The 26060-nt window shown below is 45.1% G+C and overlaps 8 protein-coding genes across 19 annotated transcripts; 5 read left to right on the forward strand and 3 right to left on the reverse strand.

Moving 5' to 3' along the window:
- The first annotated feature begins 89 nt into the window (after nt 1-89).
- Nucleotides 90-1855, forward strand: LTV1 (LTV1 ribosome biogenesis factor). Its single transcript, XM_020959489.2, has 2 exons — nt 90-227; nt 287-1855. The coding sequence occupies exons 1-2, from the start codon at nt 225-227 to the stop codon at nt 1760-1762; spliced, it is 1479 nt and encodes a 492-aa protein (XP_020815148.1). The 5' UTR covers nt 90-224; the 3' UTR covers nt 1763-1855.
- Nucleotides 1856-2923: 1068 nt separating this feature from the next.
- alka (glycine receptor subunit alpha alkaliphile) lies at nt 2924-12417 on the forward strand. 8 transcript variants are annotated; one of them, XM_086838320.1, is made up of 12 exons: nt 2924-3129; nt 4510-4924; nt 5011-5164; nt 5762-5838; nt 7392-7491; nt 7604-7753; nt 8093-8182; nt 9488-9643; nt 9703-10067; nt 10271-10399; nt 10469-10573; nt 10719-12417. In XM_086838320.1, the coding sequence occupies exons 6-12, from the start codon at nt 7606-7608 to the stop codon at nt 10917-10919; spliced, it is 1194 nt and encodes a 397-aa protein (XP_086694446.1). In that variant the 5' UTR covers nt 2924-3129; nt 4510-4924; nt 5011-5164; nt 5762-5838; nt 7392-7491; nt 7604-7605; the 3' UTR covers nt 10920-12417. The 8 variants fall into 8 exon arrangements, with proteins under 8 accessions (XP_086694446.1, XP_086694441.1, XP_086694442.1 ...); XM_086838315.1 differs by having other exon boundaries at nt 3036-3129; nt 7599-7753; XM_086838316.1 differs by having other exon boundaries at nt 3036-3129; nt 7599-7753; nt 10271-10387.
- Nucleotides 12418-12430: 13 nt separating this feature from the next.
- LOC110189293 (periodic tryptophan protein 2 homolog) lies at nt 12431-16325 on the reverse strand. The gene is made up of 10 exons (XM_020959324.2): nt 16162-16325; nt 15993-16105; nt 14660-15937; nt 14261-14600; nt 14056-14201; nt 13786-13933; nt 13491-13725; nt 13265-13426; nt 12751-12967; nt 12431-12682 (listed from the first exon to the last, which is right to left on the reverse strand). The coding sequence occupies exons 1-10, from the start codon at nt 16177-16179 to the stop codon at nt 12490-12492; spliced, it is 2850 nt and encodes a 949-aa protein (XP_020814983.2). The 5' UTR covers nt 16180-16325; the 3' UTR covers nt 12431-12489.
- Nucleotides 16315-17789, forward strand: LOC110189296 (U7 small nuclear RNA associated Lsm10). Its single transcript, XM_020959327.2, has one exon. The coding sequence runs from the start codon at nt 16479-16481 to the stop codon at nt 17157-17159; it is 681 nt and encodes a 226-aa protein (XP_020814986.2). The 5' UTR covers nt 16315-16478; the 3' UTR covers nt 17160-17789.
- Lsm10 (U7 small nuclear RNA associated Lsm10) lies at nt 17282-18329 on the forward strand. The gene has a single exon (XM_086838323.1). The coding sequence runs from the start codon at nt 17282-17284 to the stop codon at nt 17717-17719; it is 438 nt and encodes a 145-aa protein (XP_086694449.1). The 3' UTR covers nt 17720-18329.
- Prosbeta5 (Proteasome beta5 subunit) lies at nt 17722-18777 on the reverse strand. Its single transcript, XM_020959325.2, has 2 exons — nt 18583-18777; nt 17722-18522 (listed from the first exon to the last, which is right to left on the reverse strand). The coding sequence occupies exons 1-2, from the start codon at nt 18727-18729 to the stop codon at nt 17824-17826; spliced, it is 846 nt and encodes a 281-aa protein (XP_020814984.1). The 5' UTR covers nt 18730-18777; the 3' UTR covers nt 17722-17823.
- A 292-nt stretch (nt 18778-19069) lies between these two features.
- dgo (ankyrin repeat domain containing protein 6 diego) lies at nt 19070-23004 on the forward strand. 2 transcript variants are annotated; one of them, XM_020959580.2, is made up of 4 exons: nt 19070-19304; nt 19894-19956; nt 20026-20466; nt 20532-23004. In XM_020959580.2, the coding sequence occupies exons 2-4, from the start codon at nt 19897-19899 to the stop codon at nt 22854-22856; spliced, it is 2826 nt and encodes a 941-aa protein (XP_020815239.2). In that variant the 5' UTR covers nt 19070-19304; nt 19894-19896; the 3' UTR covers nt 22857-23004. The 2 variants fall into 2 exon arrangements, with proteins under 2 accessions (XP_020815239.2, XP_020815240.2); XM_020959581.2 differs by lacking the exon at nt 19070-19304 and adding an exon at nt 19335-19821.
- Nucleotides 23005-23246: 242 nt separating this feature from the next.
- On the reverse strand, nt 23247-25835 carry LOC110189629 (deubiquitinase DESI2). 4 transcript variants are annotated; one of them, XM_020959768.2, is made up of 5 exons: nt 25651-25835; nt 25141-25327; nt 24763-25071; nt 24196-24284; nt 23247-24111 (listed from the first exon to the last, which is right to left on the reverse strand). In XM_020959768.2, the coding sequence occupies exons 2-5, from the start codon at nt 25276-25278 to the stop codon at nt 24030-24032; spliced, it is 618 nt and encodes a 205-aa protein (XP_020815427.1). In that variant the 5' UTR covers nt 25279-25327; nt 25651-25835; the 3' UTR covers nt 23247-24029. The 4 variants fall into 4 exon arrangements, with proteins under 4 accessions (XP_020815427.1, XP_086694452.1, XP_086694450.1 ...); XM_086838326.1 differs by having other exon boundaries at nt 25141-25425; nt 25492-25828; XM_086838324.1 differs by having other exon boundaries at nt 25141-25429; nt 25492-25790.
- Nucleotides 25836-26060: the final 225 nt, after the last annotated feature.

Here is a 26060-nt window from a genome sequence, read left to right on the forward strand (position 1 = left end):
CAACTTTAATTCTAGGATAGGGCGCCACCACCGCCTCGCGCCTTCTTTTTGTATACAAATACACGTTAGCCAACACCTAAACCACAAGCACTTTCCAACACAGTCCGCTGCAGAGTGTGACCGTCGGGAACTGTCGCTGAAAATCCCTTTCTGGGTGGCAGCTCCAGCAGGTACATGTGTTCATCTCTTTATTTACAAAAAGAATCTACAAAAACAAGGCTATAATGGTGAGTAAACCCCTTAAAATCCTCGCCAGCATGTTCTGAATACTCACATTCTCTTTCAGGGTAAGGGCAAGAAGCCATACATTGACCGCAAGAAGGCTGTCACCTTCCACCTGGTGCACCGCAGTCAGCACGATCCCCTGGTGACGGATGAAAATGCGCCGCAACGAGTTCTGCTGGAGGCGGCGGCCAGGCAGCAGAAGCCAAAGGAGGAGGTGGCTCCTGTAGATCCCGCCAAGCGGCAGGAGGAGCTAAAGACGTTCGGCATCCATTTCGACGATGACTATGACTACATGCAGCACCTGAAGAAGCGCGAGAACGACGTGGTGTGGGAGTACATGGAAAACCCCAACCAGGCGAGGAAACAGCGCACCGAGGACGAGAAGGCGGGGACAGCGCCCAAGCTGGTGCTGCCCAGCTCTGTGTTCGCCAGTGAATTCGAGGAGTCCGAGGGTATGCTGAACAAGGCGGCACCACAGTCACTGCGTCTTGACTGGGACCCGGATGTTGTGGCCGCTTTGGACAGCGACTGCGAGAACGACGAGGAGCTGGATGATGACTTCGTGATGCAGGCCATGGCTGAGGGCGACTCCGACGACGAGGAGTGGGACGACAAAGAAAGCGAGGAGGACATGGACTTCGATTCGGATGACCTTAATGAGGAAGATGAAAACGAGGACGAGTTGATGGATCGCCTGGCGCCATTGATGCGCGAGCGTCGCTTCGACGACGAGGAGGTCAAGTCGCGCTTCACCGAATACTCCATGTCCTCCAGCGTGATCCGCCGCAATGAGCAGCTCTCACTCCTAGACGACCGCTTCGAGAAGTTCTATGCCAGCTACGACGACCCCGAACTGGGCGACCTTTCCCTGGAGGACATCGAGGGCAGCTGGCACCAGAAGCACCCTGTGGTCATGCAGTGCTTCCAGGAGTTCAAGAAGAAGGACAAGACGATTGAGTACAACAAAGAGTGGGATCGCGAGCGCATCGAAAAGTATCGCAATGTGGTCGAGGGAGAACAGGATCCCACCGAGGAGCTGGTGGAGTACGAGGTGGACGATCCCAAGCAGAAGAAGTGGGACTGCGAGTCCATCCTCTCCACCTACTCGAATATCTACAATCACCCCAAGCTGATCGACGAGCCGCGTCGCAGTCGTCGCTCCAGCGCCAGCACAAACCCAGTTCCCATCCAGATCGACCCGAAGACAGGACTGCCTGCCAATGTTCTGCGCGGAGGCGTCGACGGCCAGCTGACAGCCAAAGCTTTGGCCAACCTAGCGGACGATTCAGCCGATGCCACTGGCCCCAAATCACTGTGCGCCAAATCGGTGCTTTCCACATTAAGTGTCCTCTCCATCCGACCCAAGGATGAGACCGCGGAGGAGAAGAAGGAACGAAAGCGCCTGCTAAAGGAGTATCGCAACGAGCGACGCATCGAAAAGAAGGCCAACACGGAAGCCTTCAGGGAAGAGAAGAAGCGACAGACGCACGTGAAGATCAACCAGCGAACCAACCAGCAGGGAGCCTCCATTGTCTAACTTAAGTTTCCTACTTCATTCTCTAGGCCTAATGTGAACTGTATGCTCTGGCATATAATATATAAAGTGATATCTATAAGCGGAGCACAGGAACTGTTGCCTCTTAATCAGGAAGTACAGGCCTTTGCCCGGAGATGTCGCCCTTTGTTGGCGTCATCGTCATCACCAGTCATTTAGTCAGTTGGCCATTAATCAAAGTGGCTGACTGCGCCGCACGCGCACTGGCCATAAAGCACGACAAGCACTAAGCCGCATCTAGATACCCTGAAAACGGACTGCCAGGCGGCAATTAGCCCTAACTGCCTGACTGACTGGCTGACAACAAGTTGGTTCAAGCGATTCGCTAGCTGCTAACTACATAGCTCAACGTCGGGCGGACATAAAACGGAATCAACAGCAAGACAATCGAAGCTAAAATAAAATAAACTTTATTTCATTGTCAGTTGGCGAGAATGTCATAACGAAATGGCTCTCTCTCTCTTACCTTGCCTAGCGTCCATATGTACAGCATTGGCTCCAAACAGAGGCAGTATATGCACGCCATGTCTGTGTCAGTGCGATATATAGTATATATATTATAGTCCTAGGTCCTACCAAACGCGATTTGTATTTACACAGCCATATAGAAATTTCCCACGAGAACCGTGGACTAGAGGGCCTGGGGGTGCCATTCACTCAGTCAGGCCTCGTTTCCAGCCCTTGGGGCGATGGTTAGTGGCCACGCCAGGTGGGGACGACGACGCAATGTGTGGCAGTTGTTTAGTGTTTTGGTTACTTTGTGGAAATTTCAAGTCAACTCGCATGCAGCTCATTGGAGGACCCCGACCAGGGAAATTATAGAGACACATGTGCGTATTTGGTGGGGCGGAAAAAAGGGTATATTCTCCTGAAGAAGCCTTTCCTTCGATCCTTAACACTCAAAAGTTAGATGGATATATGACAGTCATTGGAAGCAGCTCTCAATGCATTTGATCTTCCTAGAATGGGAAAGCAGACTGGGGTATGGGGACTAGAAAATCCCAAACACACTTCCAGGGAACCCAACACCAATTTAGCAAGCAAACCGAGCCGCGGTGCCCATGCAATCGTCCTTCCAGCCCACCAGAGGAGCCCCCAATCCCCTAGCCCCAACTCCCTGTAAGTGGAAACCCCGTTACAGTTGGTTGTCGTGCCTGAGCCGCCGCTGTTGGGGGATATTTTTTTTTTCGTATGTCGACATTAAAGTTGGCAAGGCGAGCGGCTGGCCCAGGCCAGGCCAAAGAAATTCGCGTATTTTCACAGCCCAGTTCCGTTCCGTTCAGTTCAGTTTAGTTCCTGAGCGAAGGCGAACGGATTCGGATTCGGGCGCGCGTCGTTCCCGCAGCGCGGTAATTTTCCCCCATCTAACAATATCTGAATAATATGGTTTTACCAGAATGGATGGTGGACAGTGCGAGGATGGAGTACTCGCGTGATGCGAGCGTTAAACTCGTGTAATTCTAGGCCGGAACCCCCTCGCGAAGAAGCATTAATAAATGTCCTTAAATGCATAATTAATGTAATTGCTGGCTGATCGAAAATCCCCGCATAATGCCCCAGCCGTGCTGGCTTTTATATAACAAACAAAACCCCGTTGAAATTGCCGCATTTAAAGGTTCATTAATATTAATCCAATCGGCGGGGATCTTTGAACGTGTGCCGCTCGGCAGGATCCCGAGCATGAATATTAATGGACTCGTGGAGCTCAGACTCAATTAGTGCGTGTATATCTAATCAAAGTGAATCCCATTAGCCAACCGAATCTACGTAATGCGACAGCGAGTGATCCAAGATCCATGCAAGCGAACAGTGTCGCCTCCGAGGCTGCCTACACCACTTGAGGCCGGGCATAGCCGGATACGGTTCATCTCACGATCTGCATATACCCGGGAATCCGCCTAGTAATATATATATATATATATATTCTCTGGCAGATCTGGAAGTGGCACATTTTTAATTTGCGCAAAAAATCCACGTCGACCACGGCCATTGTCAATGTCAGCGCCGAAAGTAATTTATAGGAAGTGGATGTACCATATAGATGTGTGGCATCCACATGTCCAGGCAATTATGTTTGGTTTGAGCTGTTGCTGGCAGCCAGGAAGCGTGCAATTGAAACTCTATCTGCCCATCTATCTGGCCATTTATCTCCATCCATCCGCGTATCTGCGAAAGTATCTACGTATCTACGCCAGATATCGGGTCGCATCTCATAAATAGTCGCATAGATTGAGCTGTTACACCGCCTGTCCGGCTGTCCGTCTCTGTGCAGCGACTTAAGTAGAATTGGCACGCGATTCAATTGAATCTTGGCGAGAAGTGTGCTCTGTGCCCTGTGCCGGGGGCAATTACCAGGCCATCAGTACACCGGCCACATGCCTTGACCGCTGGGCGGAGCTGCTCCGCTTCTTCCGCGACCACAAACTACAGTGAATCTTCGTTGTTGTTTAATTTAAAACAACACAAATATTTATAAGAAAATATTCTAGATTTATTTAAACACAAAACATACACTCAGAAAAGGAACCACAAACTTCTATATCTTCAAGAATAGCATTGATTTTCCTATCTTTAAATGAATGTATTTTACATTTGGAAAATATAAATTGTAGAAATAGAGACATTCTTCCATTTAAGTTAGTTTTTAATTTAATTATGAATAGTAATTTAGTCAAGTTTTAAAACCGCTTTGTCAAAAATCTGCTACAATAATAGAAAACGATTTACAGATGGTCCGCTTTCCTGAAAAATCGCTTTAAATATATTTACAACAAAAATCAGAAATAATATCAAACCCTAGAGAGTCGTGACTGTGAGCTCAGTATATCAGTTTTACGACCGCAATCTGCCATCGGCCGGACGCCCACACAGCCGGGCGTGGGGAATCTACATATCACAGATGCGGATACAGATACTCGTATCTAGATGAGCACTCTTCCGCCGCCAGAGCTCGGCTCTTGGATTATTCGAGTTCCGAACACCAGCCGAGCCGGAGGCAGTGCCCCACGGATAAGCCGCGGATAGTCCCAAGAATCCCGATCCCCCGTATCTCAGTCTTTTGTTTAGTGCTCCCCGTACCGTGGTCGTGTTCGAAAGCAAAGTGTGTGCAAAGCCCGAGCGCAAAAATCGAATCAAAACAAAAATGTAAGAGAGTTAATCCCGAAACGAAACGAAAGTCGTCGGAAAATGAAAATGAAATGCAAATGATCAAAAAATATATTGTGTTACAGAAACCGAATTATGAAATTCCCACGTCGGTGTAAAGTGAGATGATTTGAGGTCTGAGTTACAAATCCTTTCCCGACGCCGTCGCCCCAACATCATGCTCGACAAATTCAGCACAAACGCATTACTATCGTTTGGACTGGGATTCATACTGATGTGGTAAGGCTCCAATTTCCATCCTCTCCTTCTGTACCTCCCTTTCCATAACATCAACTTCTCCATCTCCATCTCTATCCATCTGGGGATCTGAGACGCCAAGTGCAACCCCCAACAGAATCGCCTTTTTTTTTGTTTTCAGTTCAAGGGAAACCTTCGTAAAAAGAATAAAAATCAAAATCGCTGCGCTTCAGTTTGAATTTTCGGCTCGAAATAAGGCGACTCTCCCCGTACGCCGAAGGCAAGGTCAATTGGATCACAAGTCAAATGAGAATCCTGCACGGCATTTTTCGGCCGATTGGCAAAGAGCAAACTAATATTATTCGCCTGCCGCCAGCAGGTTAAGCGGAACAGAAAACTATAGAATCGAATCGAACGGAGCCCCGGCGAGCACGAAGGAAGTTAATTTCAAATTCAGACTTAAATTGACAAAGTTTGCTACAGTTGCATGTGGCAGACATCATCCCCATTCCATGTCCATCCCTTCTTAAACGTTGGGGCTTCCCCCATATATAAAGAAATACCTTTTCCCCAACCCCACTCAGCTTAGACTGCATTTGAATTTTCTCCCCCTTTTGTTTTGTGCTGCTCACTTTGCAGGCTGAGCGAAGCCACGGAGGCCCACATGAACTACACAGCCAAGCCGCGAGTAGTTCTTCCGCCTAATTATGTCAAGGGTAAGTGTTGTACTCGTCCTATAGAAATACCCCCCCAGACACCACACCAACCCCATGAGGAACTGCAATTGCTACTCCGCGAAGGTGTCCTTTTGGAGCCTCTGTCTTCGATGCGGTCGCGTCCGACTCCCTTTTTTGTGTTTAATTGCTCCGGATCCGCGTGTTTTTTATTCCTTCTTTGTGATTTCTGATTTGTTTGCACCATGAAACCACCAGCCAGTTGTTGGATATGGATATGCGTGTTCGGGTTTTCCTTCGGTTTTCTCCATTCTTTCCACGGTCTGCTTTTCATTTTCCCCTCTGGTGTGTGTTCATTTCGTGACGCGGCGAATTTCAGGGCCCCATCGTCTATGGCGCATACTGGGTTACGGTTACGGGGTAGCCACAGTCTCCTTCCAGTCTCACCTGGGGGCTGGCTTTGACGTCATCCGCAATTACGATCGATTAAAATCAAAATAACATTTACCGGCGACAATTGGCTGTGCAGAAGTTACGGAAGAATTCAAGTTAATCTAAGGATCTACGAGGGGAAAAGGAAAATTAAGAAGGTATTACTGTTTCTTGAATGGGTTTTATGTGGCTACGGTTAGGTTTTATCTCTCTTTATAGGAGTTTAATAGTTTAATAGTTATTACTATGTAGAAAACATTCCTTGTGGGGGAGATCGTTGGTGAGATAAGGGAACTTTTACACTTAAGTAGCTTTTATTAAGTGTACATATTGCTTAAACTGTTTCCTTTATAAATGAGTTACATATATAGTTCTTGTCAGGGGATTAACCCATCAATTACCAATGACATACGTAACTCCCTACCATTGGAACCAATTTTACGCCTTATAATTACTAACAAACAATAATTAGAATGTGAAACTGGATAGACTGAAAATAATTTTAATGTATATAAAAAAGGGGTTTAAACCTTAAAGCTAATTATAACTAATTTGTACATGCTATTTATGCATATAATATATAAGAGTTTAAGTTGAAAGGTTAAGCAAATGTACTTAAAATTCTTGGAAGCCTATAACAACTTTCTGTTTGTATGAAAATATGTCCAATCCATATTTTAAATGTAAGGGATTCTCTTGAGAAAGCCACTAGAAGCGAAATGCAAACTTTCTACTTACGCAATAGTTGCAATAACTGCTTCTCCAGTAGACTTCCACCTTGAAAGCTGTATGAATAATTTACCAAAATTACCCAGAGGCGTGTACTTTTCATTTGAGGCAATTGTTGGAGCTAATCAACACCTTTATTCCAATCGATTTTCGCGCAGTTGTGTAATACGCATTAGGACCACAGTTTGTCCGTGAACTTGGCGGGAAACCGCCAAGGAGTCAGAGTAGGAGTAGGAGTTCACAGGTGATGTGTGTTTCCTTTTTTTGAAGGTGCTCACACCGTCCAGACGGTGGCAAAATGAATTCGCGCACGAAAGGCTTCCCCCCAATTTTGGGGAATTTACGGGGGCAGGTGTTGTTCCTGGGCATTTCATGACCAAAGTGTGAACTAACCGGAGATCGCATTTTGATTTCCTTCTTTTTTTGTTTTGCAGAGATACGACCGCCCTCGAAGAAGGGCTCCCCAGTGATAGTAGACTTTAGCATATTCGTTGTAGATATTAACTCAATTAACGTAGAGGATATGGACTTTAGGTAAGTAGAGCTCTAGTCTGTAATCCGAAGAGATCGAGGTAGAGAGTTAGCCACCGGTGACGGAGCCCATGTAACGGAGCACATAGCAATACTGTGTACATTTTCAGAGTAGACATGTTTATACACCAGCGCTGGCTGGAGTCCCGTCTGGAGATACCCGACGACATCTTCGAGGAGGGCGACGACTACGTGACACTGCTTCCAGAGGTCTTTGAGAATTTTTGGCAGCCGGATCCGTACTTTCTCAATTCCAAGATTGCCGGTACGTCTGACACAGTGCTGTACACATATAGCGATATAGAATGATATAGCCTAGCCCGTAAGCTAAAGCTTCATGTTCGAGTGTGTAGTCTGTGTGTGTGTTGTTGTCGACGTCAACGTGGATTCATGCACTTTGTCGGGCTGAGCTCATCACTTATGTGTCTAATCTAAACTCTCTAACTAACTCTGGACCGTTTGTATATAGTAACGAATTACTTTGTTTTCTTTTGTTTGTTTGTTTGTTTTCCCAAAACTAATCCAACGGTTTCTCTACTACCGATTAACAAACCAAAACGATACCGAACCCGAACTAACAATACTCCCCGATACTCCTGCATAGGATACGGAAGTCCATATGTTGCGTCCACTTCTCTGCTACGCAATAAGGGTGAAAGAGATTCGAAAAACTTTCATCTAGACAAAGATTTAAGTATATAAAACAAAAAATGACTCTAGATCTGTGTGTTTTGCCACTTTTGTGTTTTACTGCCAAAAATCCATCGAACTCGATATCAGAATCAGCGCATACCTCTTCCTTCCATCCAATGTATCTCCTGTAAATCCCCTGTAAATTGTATATTCAGCATTCTTCGAAATCGATCTATCTATAAACGACTACTTATACTGGGCTGATTTGGAAATAAAAACTGAAAACACCCTGTCATATATATATAGTTCTCTCTGTGTGTAAATATACATTCATATCCATATCGCGCCATTCCTAGCGGTCCGCAATTCTGTGTACATTTCAGATATTTTTTTATAGTTTCCCCCCACACACTGACACCCAGCAGACCCGCCCACTCGAGGCCCTCATTACACGCACGAAACCCATTTCGGTTCCAATGCCATGGTCAAGTGGGACACTCCAAACTCTGCTGCACCTCTGCCCTCCAAACTACTACTCCTAGCCATCATCGCCCACGCTGAAATCCAAAAACGAAAATTTGCAGTTGCACTCGGTGTTGTCCAGGATAAGATCTCACCTTGGAATCACGTGTGCACCTCGCCGGGAAGTCGTTCTTTTTTTCATTATTTTTTTTCCCATTTTTGGTTGCCATTGTCAACATTTACGAAACAAAAATCGATTGCAAATCGGTCAGGCTTTATTTATATTAGCTTGACACGAAGATTTGAACAAAACTATTTTCATTTCAACAAATTGTGGTCATTCTGATTAACCTTTATTGCAATTTTATTTGTTATTAGGGGTTGTTTGAGCTTTTGATGTAAATATACATTTATGTAGTTATTAATTCAACTAACATATCATTAAAATTAATCCAGTTATGCGTACGAAATTGCTGTTGAACACTATAGACTATATTGTAAAGATTGAACAAATTTTAAAGCAAACTTTATAAGAATTATCAAGTACAGCGATTTCCTTTGCAGCCCTGTAAATCATGTTGTAGTCTCAGATTATTATTTATAAGATAAATTATCCTTTAATTTAAGTTCTTCTCATGATCGTGTTTTAAGTAATATTTCCCATTAAATCGAGTTAAGTAGATTCCATAATTTATCCCTCTCACCTCGCCGTCAGTAGAATGTCGCGCTTGTAACTAGACATAAGGTGATCACAATCACGATCGCCATCACGGCACACTCCACTCCACTGAACCACCACCGAAATGAGCAAGAAATGAGTCTATCGATGCCAATGCCATAGTTCTAATCGAAACCCATTTGTTCCGCATCTCTGCAACGTCTTCTCGATGTCTTTTCGTTGTAGAAATAGCGACACTGACCCACAAGTTCACGTCGGTGACGCTCTACAAGAACAAGACGGTGCGCTATGCGGCCCGCATGCACGCAATCATCGCCTGCCAGATGGAGTTCCAGTTGTACCCCATGGACATCCAGGTGTGTCCCATCTATATCGAGAGCTGTAAGTGGTCCTTACGCCTCAGTATTTAGGATCTAACTGGGCGTCTTTTCCTTGCAAAGTCTCCTCGAACAATCAAAAGGTGAAGCTGCGCTGGTCGGACTCCGGTGTTACCCTCAATCCGGAGCTTAAGCTGCTGCAGTACAATCTAGGCCAGCCGCTGGAGCTAGAGGAGAGCGACGGTTACATGCCAGAGAAGGTTGGAAACTTCTCCCGCCTCACAGTGTACTTCCGCTTCGAACGTCAGATAGGCCACCATCTGATCCAAACATTTGCCCCCTCATCTCTGGTGGTCATGCTGTCCTGGTTTAGCTTTTGGCTGGGACTGGACGCAATTCCAGGAAGGGTGACGCTCTTGGTGACTTGTATGCTAACCCTGGTCACCATGTTCACGGGTGCTGACATTCCACCAGTGGCCTATGTCAAGGTGAGTCTGCATTAAACATATTCTATTTGTAGTATGCACATTTCTCAAAGATCAGTTGAACAATAGATACATATTTTTGTATATATCTACCAATAAGTAATAAATCACATTCTTAATATTCAGTTTGCCCACACTCATATTCTACTAAACTTCCTTAACATTTCGTAAACGTGGATAGAACTCTAAGAGTTACTTCGTTTCAGGCCCTGGACCTGTGGATGGCCGGCTGCATGCTATCTGTGTTCGCCGCTCTGGCCGAGTTCGTTGTAGTGAAAGTGCTGGATGTTCAGTATCAGTACCAGGTGAACCGCATACCCAAGGTACTGCCAATGGTAAGGCAGCTGTGGGAATATCGCTTTAATAAGTAATGCCACCCTCTCTTGTCGTTCCGATTCGCGTAGCGCATCAGCAATATGGAGAAGGGTCAGTGCGCGACGGTGGCCAGCTGGGAGGGAGGAGCAGTGCGCTCGCGGAAAGCCACCCAAACGCCCACGACGCCTGGACAGGTAAGGCCATTAACTAGTTAGACCGGGAGAACCGGTGCACCTGTCATATCCACACGAAGAAAGTGGAATATTGAATTTAAATGGTTGTATTAAAATTCGTAATTTTAAGTATCAATTATGTTGTTTTTGATTTGATCCCATGTAGACCTCGCTGCAGGGAAACGGAGGACCTCCCAAGCCGGCCCGGAGGCAGAGTCTCCTGTCGGTAGCCTGGACGGACACGGATACGGGCGTCGAGAAGATAATGTGGCGGGAGATCGACAAGGTGTCCCGTGCCGTATTCCCCATCTTATTCTTTGTGTTCGTACTTCTGTACTGGCCGATATTGCTGATGAAGTCGTCCTAGGATTTAGGGAGTTCCAGAATTCACATTTCTGGACTCCGTTAAAAACACGAATGGACGCAATTCAAATGATGATGGAACAAAATACCTTGACTGGACTTAGAGCCCAAAGTGCAATATACCAGAGACCCCGCCCTAGTCTCTGGACCTTAACAAATAGCTGCGAGAGAGCATCACGCTCCCCTGTCATCGAAGTACAACAACCAACCAACCAACCAAGAAGGAAATTCTACAGTTACCTACATAAGTGTGTGCTTAGGTATAATATACTACACCTAGACCGGGTACATCAAATGTACGGAATATATAGCTTAGTTGTCAACTATTTGCTCACGAGGAATGTGTATCGTTCAATTGAGAGTATTTGCTTTGTTCACAATACCGGGATGCAGCTCCTCTCTCCCAATGTTTTAAATCTATGCCACCAACAAAGGTTTTTATTATATCCCTCAGACACCACGCAAGCTTCAGCTGCTCTTGACACCGAAATTCTCCTAGTTCTAATTAAGTTCGCCTTGCTAAGGCCGCGGATATGTGCTAGTGACAATACCCCCAAAATCGAAAGGGTTGTCCCTACTTTCAAAGTATACACACTCTAAAAACTACGAGCTACATACACGCATGGATCGTTTAATTAAAACTCTTTTTGTATTAGGCTTAAGCAAATCAGCCAAGAGATATGGAATTGGTGCTTTACGGAGATAATAAAAGTGGCCTCTAAGGATATATTTGGATTGTACATAAATTAAACGAAACAGTGAATGCTTTTAGAGATTTTTACATAAATATTTAGAATTATTTATCCATTATAGCGCATTTTAATGCAAACATTAGAGCTGTGGCTTTTACATCTAACAAAACAAACTAAAATCGACTACCTGTAGTCCAAACGCACGGCAGGCAGGAGTTTAGAAACAATAAACAATATATACATACATATATCTGTTAAGCTAAATCGAGTTTATATTTGATATGAAACTACAGACACTATGTAAATACATTAATTCACAACTATATATACCACATGCATATATATATATATATATATATATATATATATATATTTATCTAGGATTGTATCTGCTAAATATCAAGTTAAGTTTATATAAATATATCTATATTCTTTCCATCTTCTAAGTTATGTTGAACCAAAGACCTTATAATAAACATATTGATAACGCCATACGATTTGTTTGCACTGGAATTTATAATCTGGCTCTAGATTTGTAGAATTTTGGTATATATAGAGCCAGCCGGTAGCCGAATATGTGCACAATTATTCTCAAGCATTCAAGGATACTCACAAACGGAAGCACACTCTATTTTTTAGATTTGTACGCTCTGTACTTTTGTCTCTTGCATATGACATATTCAAATGTATGGGAGTTATATATCTTGTTATTATAAGGACTGTGGTTGTACCCTCTAATAATTGTTATTAAAAAAAGCTTTTACTTTATTCTTAATAAAAGACAAGGCGCGTACATCTATCAAAATAAAATAACTTGTGGGTCTTTGTTACAGAATTAACACAGGTCTTTAGATTTTTTATTCTATTTCTTGTTTATTCTATTTACTCAGAATCACTGTCACTTTCCTCCTCATCGCTAAACTGCGACTGATCGTCATCGTCATCCTTTGACCTAATGAGCAGCATTTCCTCATCACTGTCTTCCGCAAGAGGTTTAGTAGTGCCCTCATTTGACTGCTCGAGCTTATTGGCTCTGTCCAGGAGCACTCTTAGTGTGTATTTATTGTAGTCGCATCTGTAATGGAATACATACGATAGCGGTTTACCCACAATTTATTTGGTAAATCACCATTAGATACGTACATCTTATTGAGAGCTTCGTACTTCCTCGAGAGCACTTCGTGAAGGGCCAGCAATCCCGTGTGCTGAAAGACGCCGTCCTGGTTGCCGTGATTGGTCAATAGGCAGCAGCTCCACTGCAAATAGAACTCAATGTGTGGTGTGGCCTGGAGCTGGCGGGCCAATTGTTGCAGCAATCGTTGGGCAAACTCCGGTGACAGATCCGCACAGACCAGTTCAACTATATGAGAAAAAGCGAGAAGGAGTTAGTGTGCATACAATGCAGACACGTGCTGACGGAGCCATTTGCATATGTGCCAGTGGTATTGGAAGGGGTTATTAACCAAGGTGAGCAAGGACTGGGGCGCGGACCTTGAAACTGTTTATTAACACAGCAAAAGTGCAAATTTGCACATTCGATCGGAAAATGGAGTCGCAGGGCAATGTCGGAGTGGGTCGCAGCTATATTTAGATGCGACAGAAGGCTGAAGGTTGCCAAAACTGACAAGGCCATGCGGCGATTTGGCTTATTACTCACTGTCCCTATACGGCACTTGCTCCAGCACTAGGGCAATCAAGTTGGGTTCGTTTAGCTTCAGGGACATAACCAGCGCTTTTGTGAAATCCTGCTTCTTAAGGGATTCGTGCACTGCCTTCGGCGTGACTTCCAGAGAGAGGTCAAACGGATCAAACACAACTCCTGAGGATTAAGAGTGTGGAATTAAATTAAAGACTAGCATATATTTATAATTATAATCTCATACCTTTATCCAGAGCGTATATGCAAAGTCCTTCGGTTCCTGCAGCTGCAAAGGCCTGGCCCGTGGGTGAAAATCGTACGGCAAATACTCGAACCTCCTGGTGGAAACGCCTGGAGGACATGTCACCGCTACGTACGCCTGGCAATCGAATAGCCACCTTACCGCCCTCCAACTCTTCGCGCTCTTCCACCAGAGCCATATTGCCAAATTCAGTCATATGTTTGCGACTGATAAAGTCCTGTCAAAACATTTAGAGGATACTTTAGGGAACCTAGTTTTCTTGTTTTTAATAACTTACAGTTAGCCCATCAAGGCTGTGATTCTGCGTGATTTGGAATTTCTTCAAAAGAATAGCCTCTCTTACATTATATATACAAATGTTGGGCGACTTGCCAGCAGCTAAGATGCACTCTCCATCCGCGGAGTACTCAATGGTGGAGAAGTAACTACAAAAGATAATTTGTACTATAAAAGTGTGGGCTAAAAATGTGTGTGTTTTGCACGCTATCTCCAGAATGCAAGCACAAGAGCTTGTTCTTAATATATATCTTTTTAGATAGCTACTCACTTGGCTTGGGCATTCTTTTTTGCTGTTATTATGTCAGTTTCCAGGCGCCCTCCACTTAGATCATTACGTCCCTCTATCGTTGTACTCTGGGTAGCAGACTTGACATCGAAAATGGTTATATTTCCACTCAAAGTGGCCACGGCAATCTAACAAATAAAAGATGTACATTAATATTTTCTGCATAAACTGAATCATATATACTAACCTGCTCGCCACTTGGACTAAAAGCCACGCTAGTTACATCCGAAATAGCATCAATAGACTCATGCTCACTGCTGCTTTCTAGGCAGTTCCAAATCTTCACAGTTTTATCCCATGAACCGGACACCAAGGTGGAAGAAGTGGCCACTGGGGAAAAGGCCAGCGAGACTACGGGTCCCTCGTGGCCACTAATTATCTCCAGCAGCTTACCCGTCTTCACCGACCAAAGGAATATATCGAATACATCCTGGCCACCTGCCACCACAAGCTCACCCGAGTGATCTACAGCCACACAGGAGAACTGAGCTGGATTGGGCGATGTGAAGGTCCTAAAGTTGCGGTATCTGTAAAGACATTCAGAGATTAATAAAATAGTTCCAGTACAATGTGTAATATAGCTTACCTGTTAATATCAAAGGCACGCACTGTACCGTCTAGGGAACTGCTGACCAGAAATTTCTTGTTCTTGCTAAACTGAATGCCAGTCACACCACTGGTGTGCTCGCTAAAGGTAACAAAGCAGAAGCTGCTCTGGGTGTTCCACAGCTTCACCTTGGAGTCCTCGCCACCAGTGGCTATGATCTGACCATCCGGAGAATAGGCTATGCAGCTCATCTCGCTGCTGTGTCCCTGCTGCTTCATGATGTACTGCTCGCTTTGCCACTCCCACACCAGAAGCTGACCGATCTCACGCGATGCCAAGGCCACCCAGTCGCCGGTGCAATTGAAGATAGCCGCAGAGATGGGATAATCTGAGATGCTTAGCGAGTGAATCATGTTGACGTCAGGCAACTCGTACAGGTAGAAGCCTCCATTGCTGAAGGCCACCACTAGTACCTTTGTGCGCTGGTTGTAGTTGGCTGCCGTCAGTTGCACGTCTCTCTGCTCCTTGCGCGGCTCATCGGCCAGATAATGGCGGGCTAGTTTTTTGTAGAAGAACGGATGCCGCTTCTTTTCAGCCTCATCTTTGATTTCATTGACATCCTCAGCCCCAGGTGTTGATTCTAAGAATTCCTCCCTCACAGATTGTTTTTCCAGTGTGTTATCAACGTCGTCCTCGGATTCATTATCAGAGTGAGCCGATTTCTTGCCTCGCTTGCTTTCCGGCGGAGCCAACGCTGGCCGCTTCGCGTCCTCAAGGTCCGATGGAGCCAAACTGCACTCCCACAAGCACAGTTGTCCATTGCGGCTGATGGTGTTCAAGTGCAGGCTGTTCGCCTCGAAGAAGCAGGAGACTATGGAGTCCGTGTGACCACTCAGGTTGTAAGTCCGAAAGTTCTTTGTATAATTAACAGCGCAGATCTTGGTGGAGCTGTCACGACAACCAATGGCCAGCAGTCGCGAGTCGGAGGACCAGTCCAACCAGGTGATATCGTCATAGCCGCCCAGAAACTTCCGTCTCAGCACGAAGGGATTGTACTCTCCAGTGATTTCACCCGGAGCGCAGAAAACCAAGACGACATTCAGCACGGCCACGGCGAAGTATTCCCCATTGGGGCTGAAGCAGACGCATTGGACGCCGGTCTGGAACTTGTGCCGATGTATCACTGTACAGGACATCATGCTTATGAGCTGCGCCTCTCCTCTCTCGTTGACTGCGATCAGCAAGCTCCCATCTGGCGAAAGAGCCAGACTCGTGTAGTTATACTTCGATTCCAAGGACAAAGTGCGGGATTTGTTGCTATAAAAACAAAGATAATGTTTAATGAATCCTTGGAATTTTGTATGTCACTCACTTTTTCAAATCGTAGACGGTTATCCTGTTGCCCACCGGACTAATAACTGAATTTCCATCCGGCGTGAACACCAGATTTCCATTCCGATATATTGTGCCCAACAAGTTGGAAAACTGCAATGCTCAATTATAATTAGTAAATGCTTAAACAGATCCTGGAAACGACTCACTCTGTAGGAAAACTTCATTTTGCGGCTGGTTTTACTCCTGCTGAAAAATGTAAACAAAAACGTCCGCACGTGTTGAAGTCATGAATACATCGATATTTTTTGTCAATATGATCGATGTTGCGATATTTTTTTATTTTATATCTTCTAATATTTTTTATCATTCTGTGCCGCTGGGCACACTAAAATACTAAAACAGCTGATTTACATGGACCTGCCAACGCGGTTTATAAATAAAAATAAAACTAACGCAGATAAACAACGCAAATTTCATCAAATTCAGTAAATAATACAAATAAAGCTTTTCTATCAAATCAGCTATGGACACAACCAAATCTACTGCGGAGAAGCTGGCGGAGCGAAAGGCGCGCCTGCTGGACCTGCACAAAAAGCGCCAAGAAGCACGAACGGACAACCACCAGGAAGTAGTGGCAGAAGACGCCCGCAAGAAGCTGCCGAAGAACTGGGAGGCCCGCAAGCGCCAGGCCGAGTGGATTCTGGCAGATGACAAAGCGCGCGCCGATGCACAGGCGGCTGGCAAGGACTATGAGCGCCTCAAGCTCCTCGAGGTGTCTGCTGTGGACGCCGAACGCATCGAGAAAAAAAAGAAACGCAAGGACAACCCAGATCTTGGTTTTTCCACCTACGAGGCCCAGACAGCCAGGCAATACACCAGATTGGTCAAATCAATGCCACCCCGCGATATGGAAAAGTATGAGAGGCAGAAGGAGGAACTGGGCGATGCCTTCTACGGCGGTCCGCACACAACTTTGCATGCCCGGACAAAAGACACGCCGGGCGCCATCAACAAAATGGTTAACGACCTGGAGCAGCAGATAGAGCGCCGCAAGAAGTACTCTCGCAGGCGCATCTACAACGACGATGCGGACGTGGACTTTATCAACGAACGCAACTCCAAGTTTAACAAGAAGCTGGATCGCTTTTACGGCGAGCACACGGCAGAGATCAAGCAGAACCTGGAGCGCGGAACCGCAATTTAAATTTAGTTTTTATATATTTTTAATTTAAGACCTTAAAGCGTACCTATACTTTTGTATATTAAACACGAGTTGGCAGCCCTGCTTCTCGGAGCTGAAAAGACTAGAAATCATTCCGGGATAAAATGCAACAGTTTAGCGCCCGAGAGAAGTATCTGGTGTCCAACACCTTGAATTGCTGGCCCGTAATGCTCCAGGGCCACTCCGTGCTCATAGACCTGCATAATGAGACGTCAGTGGCCGGGATCATAGACACCGCCGATGGACACATGACCTGCGAGCTCTCGAAAGTGGTCTTCATTGATCGCAACGGAGGACAACATCCCTTTGATCACTTCATGGTGCGCAACCGCATGATTCGCCAGATTCACATACCCAACGACCTGGACGTGGAGCAGGAGCTGCGCCAAGCCATGGAGCGCGGAGTCTTGCGAAGAAAGCGAATAGAGACCAAGGGCGGAAAGCGAACCTTTAAGCAAAAACGGGCGGAGATGCGGCATAAGGAAACACTGCTGATGATCTCTCAGCAAAAAGAAGCGGAGAAGAAAAAACTAGATACCTAGACTACATTGAATATATTACCACAAAAGCATGTTTATTTATTCCAAGAAATACAAACTTCGTTCGACAGAATATCTTATATTCACTTAACACCCGAATCTACGCTCTAGTGAGCCTGCTTCTCCTTCTCTTCCTTGTACTTGTAGTGCAGCTCCATGCAGTCTGTGTTAGAAACGTTGACCCAACCATTCTGGGTCATGTGGTAAACACGAATGATTCCGCCAGAGTAGGCATCCCGGAAGGTGGCGTGGTAAATGGCACGGCGTCCCAGCTCCTGGGCCGCCTCATCCTCCAGATCCCAGTGGTATCCCGAATCGAGGACACCGTAGGCGAACAGCGACCCACTGCCCACGGAGAAGAGGTTACCGGGTGTGCGGGAGCCCTCCGAATCCACATAGTACAAACCGGGACCACGCTTGTCGTAGCCAGCCAGCATCATGCCCATGCTCAGACCCATGCCCTTGTACTCGTGGGCAATGTTGGCCATGATCTTGCTGGCTGCCGCCACCGAAATGCGCTCCTTGTTGCGTAGCTCGTGCAGGCGGCACTCCTTAGAAAGCACGCGATCCCAGTACACACAATCGGCGGCGCCGCCAGCCAGAGTGCCCAGCAGAAAGTCATTAATCTCCACGATTTTTTTCATTGACTGCGAGCCAATGTACTGGCCGCCAGTGGCACGAGAATCCACGGCCAAAATGACGCCTCCCTTGAACTTGAAGCCCAGCGTTGTGGTGCCGTGGTCAAAATCGATTTTGATGCCGGTCTTATCGGCATTGGCCTGGATCTGGTTGAGGTTGTGCATGGGCTACCAGGACAATAAGAAAAATAGTAAAATACTCGAGATTTGAATAAATTCCCAGCTTACATTTTCGAATGGTGGAGCAGCCAGGGTGTAGGGGTTGGCCAGGTTGCAGGTCAGACCCCTTAGGTCGTCCTCCACATCCGCCGAAGTCCAGGCGGCCGGCTTCATATACGAAGCATTGGATATTTTGCAGATCTCAGCCAATGCCATTATTAAGTCTTTTTTAAGCGAATGTAAGGTTTAATGCAAAATGCGAATGACAATCAAAAATAGCAGTTGCAGTGTGACCAAGTTTTTTTTCGCCCAAATTCGAATTCGCTTAGAAATGTCAAGATGTGTAAAGGTTTGAAACTTTGCTGTTCCAATGTATTTTCAGGTTTAAAACCTCGGTACTTAAACGAATAATATTTTTTTTTTAATTTGAGTATTTGTCAATTCATCTTAAATAAATGCTTTCTTTTTAGTTGCAAATAATATATTATTTATTTTATAATTAATGCATAATTAGGCCCTAGTGTGGCCGCACTCAATTTAAACCACAAGTTGGCAGTCCCGCTCAAAACCTGTTGCCAATTTTTACCTGTGATTGGCTTTCTTCTTTTAGTCTCTTTTAGGCCTGGCTTGAAGCCAAATTAACTCTGGGCGTTCCACAAACGTAGGCAAAATAGTGCAAAATCCGGGCATTGGATTAACTGTAATGTCTATAAGCATGTGTAAATACGTGGGAGTGGCCAAAAGCATGTGTAAATAAGGGCGCGAAATCGGAAATTGAACTTGAGTGAAACGTAAGTTGGTAAAATAGAAAACCAAAGCGCAGTTCAAAGCTGGGTTTTAGGCCTAGGAATTTTCAGAGTATTTGCCAAATATATTGGTAACACAGAGATGTCTTTATAATACCAAAGTGTAAAGATATTGTTCGTGCGACAAGGATGGTATTTTCGAAATTTCAAAACCTCTTATTTTAAAATCGTTTTGTCAACCTCGCACTTGGGTTTGTAATTGCAATTACTACGTGGTACGCCATTACGTGAGGCACATACATACATGCGCATACACAGTGAAAAATAGGATCAAAGATCAATCGCTTTGATTTCCATGTTGAGGTTGATCTTTTCAGGGGTTCATTTTGATACATGGAATTGAAATTTTCAATTTATATGTGTTTATAATTTAAATAAATTAAGATTATCACAGACTAAATAAAGTGAACCAAAGAAAGAAAATGCTTAGGCTTATAACATCTCTTTTCTGGTTGATTTCAAAAGTTGAATATTATACCCTAGATCACTAATAAATAAATCGGTTTGTAAGAATTTATATATTAATTTAATTTTATTTTTATTTTGTTTTATATGGCTTCAATATCATCTACAGACAATGCAGCATGGATCCTCCCGCATTCCAAAACAGGAAGCCCTGCCAAATGCCATCTCTGGGGTGAGTTTTTTTGTATTTCAATCCCAAATGTATCCCCTGATTTAATTCCCATATCCCCCCCAAATGCAGCCCGATTCCAGCAACTGGACTTCTCTGCACGAGGCCGTGGTCGCCGGGGATGATCGGCGGGTGGAGGGACTCCTGTTCAGCAATGCTGACCGCCTGGCAAAGGAATCACTGCAAGGCAACACCCCGCTCCACGAGGCCGCCAGTCGGGGGTTCAGTCGCTGCGTGAAACTGATCTGTGCGCCACCACCGCCACCCACTGCTCCGGGAGCGGGTGGCAAGGCGATACGAGGTCATAGGGACAAGGAAAAGGACAAAGAAAAGGAAAAAAACAAGGGCAGGGCCAAGGTGGCACATCAGACCATCGAAGCCCTACACAACAGTGCTCTGAGTATTGCCAACAACGAGGGGTTGTCCGCCCTACATTTGGCCGCGCAAAATGGCCACAATCAGAGCTCCAGGGAGCTGCTATTGGCGGGCGCAGATCCCGATGTGCAGAACAATGTGAGTGGCAACATATAGTTTACTTACAACGTTCTTAATTTGTGCCTTAACCATGCCCTTTACAGTATGGCGATACACCGCTCCACACTGCCTGTAGATACGGACATGCCGGCGTTACTAGAATCCTGCTCTCCGCTCTTTGTGACCCCAATAAAACGAATCTGAACGGGGACACCGCCCTGCATATCACCTGCGCCATGGGTCGCAGGAAACTTACGAGAATACTGCTCGAGGCGGATGCTCGTCTGGGGATCAAGAACGCCCAAGGCGACTGCCCCATGCATATTGCAATCAGAAAGAACTATCGCGAAATCATCGAGATCCTGAACACGCCCAAGAAGATACGGAACCGGAAGGAGAAGCATAAAGAGGGCGGTGGCAGCAGATCGGACAAAGAGAAGGATCGTGACAGGGATGTGGTGGACAAGGGGATCAACTGGTCGCCTTACGGGTGTCACTACTTTCCCGATCCTCGTGCCTTTCCCTCGCCCAAACTGGAAACTCTGCCCAAGGAGCCGCTAAAGGCGGGAGAACAGTACTTCCTGGACTTGGCCGGACACATCCACAAGGGTCCCGTCAGTGTGGGCAACACCTGTTATTGCGGGCCCTTCTTCCGACACATCGAAAACAAGCTGAATTGCAATCGGAAAAGCCTCAAGAAGTATGTGCACAAGACCAAGGAGCGACTGGGTCACAAGGTTCAAGCATTGGCCATCAAGACCAACGATCAGATAGAACAGCTCACCAGGACGATGATTGAGGATCGGCTCAGATGCGAGAGCAAGCGCCAGCATCTCAGTGAGTTCCTGCGCCGCGGCGAACCCATGCGATCCACATTTGATCAGCAAAATAGAAGCTCGCGAATCGAAAGGACACTCTCCAGGTGTCGCAGTTTGGAGCTTTTGGAAAGCAACCACGAAGGCGGAAGGCTTACCAACTCGCGAAGTGTGGATATACTCGAAGATCAGGCAGTGGAGGCCATAGTACACCGATCCGCAGAGCCTCCCCTGGAGAGCGACAGCGAAGTGGATTCCAATGAACCTGGCCAAGAGGAGGAGGAGGAGGAGGAAGAAGAGGATGAGGAGGCGGTTCAGGCACAGGAAGAGCCGCAGGATCAAGTTCACCAACTGGAGCACACGAAACTGGATGAGCTAAAGCTAGATTTCCTGAAGGTATCCGAACGTCTGGGCGTGCTCCTGGAGAAAACCACCTTGATAATGGAAAGGGACAGTGAGCAAGAGAATAAGCACCAGTTATCATCTCTATCCCCACCCTATAAATCCCACCCCAGAGTCGAGTCCGCTCAACTCCGGGAAGACAAAGAGAGCGTAAATAGTCCAAACTTCGATGAGTACACCCATGTAATGCGGCGGTACCCAAACTCAAGCGAGACCTCCAATCCCTCTCAGAACTCAAACAGCTGGGACTGGGAAAATTCGCCCACTGGCAGCAATCCTCCGCCGGACTACCACAAGTACTATCAACGCATTGGCAGGGGAGAGAACATGCTGAACTCCGTGATAAAAGCCCTGAGGAAAGATGCCTCCTTTGCGGATCTCGGAAAGGAGGAGGCGGCCGTTAATGAAAGCGCCGAAAGAATGGGCGGCGACAAGTTGCTCTACAAGGAGCAGCAGGCCTGCGAGGCAGCTGGTATCTCCAACCTGATGAAGCGGCAGCCACTGTGCTTGGATGACAACTATCCCGTCATGTCGAACCTCTTCTACTCGAACCCAATCATGGAGTACGTCGAAGAAACGGAGGTGAGACCCAATGGCAGCGAGCTCGGGAACAAGGTAGAAATCAGGAACAGTGAGATCAAGTGTCTGAAAAAACCGAATGTCGGTCAAGTGCGCGATATGGTGGCCCAACTGCAGAACACTATTGATTCCAATCGACAGGACTCCCAAGTGGCCAATGTGATTGCAGCAAGATCCCTTTCCCGCTTAAACAATAATAACTTTCAGCACATAGAGGCCACCTCCTCCAATCCCTCTCCCACCTACAGTGTTCCGCAAAGGAGTGTTGCAGCTCCGCAGTTCGGCCTGCCCGAGAGGCAAATACCCAAAGATGCCTACTTCCATGAATTGCCCCACCGCCCGCAGAATGCACCCAACCCGCAGAGAAGGATCCACACCGGCTACGCACCAAATGCGAATTTCTATCGCAACGAAGACCTTTACGTCGAACGAGTTCAACCACATCCTGCCCTGAGGCAGGGTGCGTCCGCTTACAGGCCCATTCAGTCGCCCACCTTCCAGGCCGTTGTCCCGCCCCACCCTAATCCACATCCTAGAAACTGGGTGCATCCCAGGTTACCGATATCGAACGATATTGATCTTGATGAAGTGTCTGCTGTTGGGCTTTACAATAACGTCTCGAGTCTGGTTTGAGCCGCCGCCCCGAAGTGTTCCCATTGTACATAGTTAATCCTAATATATTTATATTATTCTTAATCATGTTCTAAACTAAAGCAAAAGTTAATTTATTTCCAATTGAATCTAATCCAGAGGGTTTTAAATATACATATATACAAATTTACAAGTGCGATTTGTGACTTTAATTGGGAGATCGTGAACTTTCAAAATGGAAATCAAAAAGAGGTGAAGCGCTATAAGTATATATAGAATAAATACTAGTTTTTATTCTAATCTCTATTCTTGATACTTTTCAAAATAAAAACCCTATAAAGAAAGCAAGAGTCTTTTAAAAGACACATAATTAATTACATGTAATAATGTTTTCATGCAACCCCCCGTTCGCAAATGAAAAGTCAAACCGAATGTTTTCGATCAAAATATATTTGTTTTCTTTAAAAATGTTTAATAATAGTATTTATGCATGTGTAAATATCAGAATGTCAAGTATATATATATTATATTTATTGATAACAGATCATTTTGGTGTTTTGATAGACATGCGGCTTATAAACTCGGTAAAATGTAATTGTAAAAGAAATCAACCAGGAAATCATCTCAATAATCGAGCTCAGATGCTTGGTGGGTGGGAATTAAAAAATAAAACACTCACATTCCCACCGCTGACAGAGAAGTAAACAATTAAATTGGGCAACATTTTGATATCGTTTCACCAAATATGTCTGTGGGTTTTATGTTTAGTACATTATCTTTAGCAAGTGCCTAATGATGATTTCTCGATGTCTTCGTAGTTAATTTAAAATTCTATAAATGACACTGCTGCACTGACGGCGCTCTCTGCTACTTAAATTTACCGGCCACTTAATAATATCTTAATTCTGAATAGTCATATTACAAATACAAATTACAATAGCCAATAATTTAGTCACCTCGCAATGTATGTTTGTCTCTATGTAGGTATGTCTATGTAAGTATGTTTGTATATCGCCTAATTTAAGTCTATTAATAATAGTTGTTGCTTTTTGTTTGTTTTGGGGCGTTTTGTTGGCTTGGAAATTGTTGTTGTTGATGCGACGACGACGACGTGAGTAACTTAACAATTTTGCTCTTACAACTGCTTTTGGATGTGAATTATGATCGCTTGTTTGCTGCTGTCTGCAAGTGACATATTCTCGGTCAGGTAATGTCTCAAAGGGGACTGGTATCCGAGTCTTCGCGCTCTTGGATTGTTGTAATGCTCTGCTGCAAGGCATTGGGTGTCAGCCATTCTCTAAAAACCGGTAAGAATAAACAAACAACACAAATGATAATTACATTAAGTCATTAAATCAATCGTAATTACATTAAAGCTTACTTTGGCAAACATCTTTGTAGAAATGGCACACAGGAGCTGAAATGCGCTAAACGATTGACCCAGCTGGGTATTTCTTGGCCGCAAAGTATCTAGAAGCATACAAAAAAGAAAAGAGTCAAGTCCAAGCCTTGTGTAACTCAATTGCGACACTCGAATAACCTTTTGATATTGACAAATACAAAAAGCTTGCATTTCTCTTGAATAAAATGCAATTACTTAGAATGAAATGTATTCCAAAGTTCTAATTTGTTTACCAGATTGTGTTTACCAGATTGTGTGAACCAAAAAAATTGTTATTTATGGGACTCATTAATGCCTTTTGAACAAAATATGCCAAATCTCAGGGAACTCTTAACGGAAAAGCAATCGAGAACACGACGTATGGCTTATATGATATCAATGATTCATGTCAACTTATTTAGGCCGTAATTCGCGGTATCTGGAAATCGATTCACGTCACACATTTTGGCAGGCACACCTTAATTATTGCCAACATGCCCCCAAAGGGTTTGGTCGAAATATCAAGGGGCACTGCTAAAATGTGTGAAAGACTAACCCCATTCTCACCTGAGTTAATGAGCCCGAGAAGTGGTTGCAGTTGTTGTTCATGAGATGGTAGCGATCGCCCCGAAACTGATTGCCCAGCTCCTCGACAATCCGGCGCACCTCCTCGTATGTGAAGTCGGTGCAGCCGATCTGGATGCTCTGGCGGAACTGAAACTGGTCGCCCAGCTCGTCGTGGTCCCGCGGAGAGATCTCGAAGACCCCCGTAAAAGGAAATGGGTGTCCGCCGTAGGCAAACTCGGTGCCGAATGCCTCTACGCCGGAGTGAAATACGCCCAGTCCAATCGAGGTTGTGTACTCGTTGATCCAGTACTGCAAAGGGCACATTCATTGGATTGCACAGGAAATGCAGAATATATGTATAGAGAGTGAAATACTCACCATGTCGTAGACATTGAGAATAACTGGCTCGCGGGTTCCCATATTGGAGGGCAGGAGCTCTTCATTACCGATCTCGTCTTTGGGTACACTGAGACAGCTCGGAAACGACAGATTGCAGGGCAATCCGTTGGAGAACATTGATTAAATGCGTCGTTGGTTTTGCGGGGCACGAAGAGTATAGTGAAGTCTGCAATGGTGGAACGCAGACGCCTCTTTAATTAATCTCGGTCCCCAAGCATATGCCTGGCAAATCCATATCCATATGTGTGTGTGTGTGACCCCAACCTTACTGGAATTGGACAATTTAACAGATTCTCGGATCTGCGAGCCGCGCTGCACACACATACGTACTATGTAAATATATCGCGAGTGCGTAAGATACACGAGAACATAAATATACATATATGTATGTACATATCCGCGGATGCAGTTACATACATTCATATGTACAAACTTATTCACATACATTCGGTTTCAAGGAAATGTGTCATAGCGGCTGACGGAACTTACACTTGATCAAAGGACTCTTCTCAGCATGTCATATTCTAAATAAAAAATTTAACAAATCATAAAAGGCCAAATTATACGGAAAAAGTTGCTTTTGAGCTTCCGCTTTTGTTTTTAGTTTACACAAAAATTTTTTTGTTTATGGATTGATTGTAGAGTTGTCACTAGTGCTAAAATGATTCGGAACTGGTTCGCCGATAAAGCATTCCCGATATCGATAAGTTCACTGGGGTTAATAGGCTAAAGGTTAAGTGGCTATACAACCTAAGGTATTTGTCTTTTTTGCTTAATTATAATTATTCTTGACCATAGTAACTAGTCAAAAATACCCAGAACAAATATTTTTTCTCCTGAACTAGTTCCATTGCGAGCCACAGCTGACTGCTTATCAGAACTGGCCCATTTCCAATACG

This window comes from Drosophila serrata, unplaced genomic scaffold, assembly GCF_035046125.1.
Source record: "Drosophila serrata isolate PLE 108 unplaced genomic scaffold, ASM3504612v1 contig_347, whole genome shotgun sequence".
NCBI classification, from domain to species: domain Eukaryota; kingdom Metazoa; phylum Arthropoda; class Insecta; order Diptera; family Drosophilidae; genus Drosophila; species Drosophila serrata.

Excerpts from the sequence above, each read along its gene's own strand:
- LOC110189296 (XM_020959327.2), top strand. The coding sequence starts at position 16,479 with ATGGACACAACCAAATCTACTGCGGAGAAGCTGGCGGAGCGAAAGGCG.
- Lsm10 (XM_086838323.1), top strand. The coding sequence starts at position 17,282 with ATGCAACAGTTTAGCGCCCGAGAGAAGTATCTGGTGTCCAACACCTTG.
- LOC110189293 (XM_020959324.2), bottom strand. Across the intron at positions 13,427-13,490 it reads CATATACGCTCTGGATAAAG|GAGTTGTGTTTGATCCGTTT; the intron begins GTATGAGATTAT and ends CTTAATCCTCAG. Across the intron at positions 12,968-13,264 it reads GCAAGTGCCGTATAGGGACA|TTGAACTGGTCTGTGCGGAT; the intron begins GTGAGTAATAAG and ends TTTCTCATATAG.
- Prosbeta5 (XM_020959325.2), bottom strand. The coding sequence starts at position 18,729 with ATGGCATTGGCTGAGATCTGCAAAATATCCAATGCTTCGTATATGAAG. Across the intron at positions 18,523-18,582 it reads CTGCTCCACCATTCGAAAAT|CCCATGCACAACCTCAACCA; the intron begins GTAAGCTGGGAA and ends TTGTCCTGGTAG.
- alka (XM_086838315.1), top strand. The coding sequence starts at position 5,103 with ATGCTCGACAAATTCAGCACAAACGCATTACTATCGTTTGGACTGGGA. Across the intron at positions 7,754-8,092 it reads TCTCAATTCCAAGATTGCCG|GATACGGAAGTCCATATGTT; the intron begins GTACGTCTGACA and ends ACTCCTGCATAG. Across the intron at positions 8,183-9,487 it reads TCATCTAGACAAAGATTTAA|AAATAGCGACACTGACCCAC; the intron begins GTATATAAAACA and ends TTTTCGTTGTAG.
- LOC110189629 (XM_020959768.2), bottom strand. The coding sequence starts at position 25,278 with ATGTTCTCCAACGGATTGCCCTGCAATCTGTCGTTTCCGAGCTGTCTC. Across the intron at positions 25,072-25,140 it reads TTCTCAATGTCTACGACATG|TACTGGATCAACGAGTACAC; the intron begins GTGAGTATTTCA and ends TGCCCTTTGCAG. Across the intron at positions 24,112-24,195 it reads CTACAAAGATGTTTGCCAAA|AGAATGGCTGACACCCAATG; the intron begins GTAAGCTTTAAT and ends ACCGGTTTTTAG.
- dgo (XM_020959580.2), top strand. The coding sequence starts at position 19,897 with ATGCAGCATGGATCCTCCCGCATTCCAAAACAGGAAGCCCTGCCAAAT. Across the intron at positions 19,957-20,025 it reads TGCCAAATGCCATCTCTGGG|CCCGATTCCAGCAACTGGAC; the intron begins GTGAGTTTTTTT and ends CCCCAAATGCAG. Across the intron at positions 20,467-20,531 it reads ATCCCGATGTGCAGAACAAT|TATGGCGATACACCGCTCCA; the intron begins GTGAGTGGCAAC and ends TGCCCTTTACAG.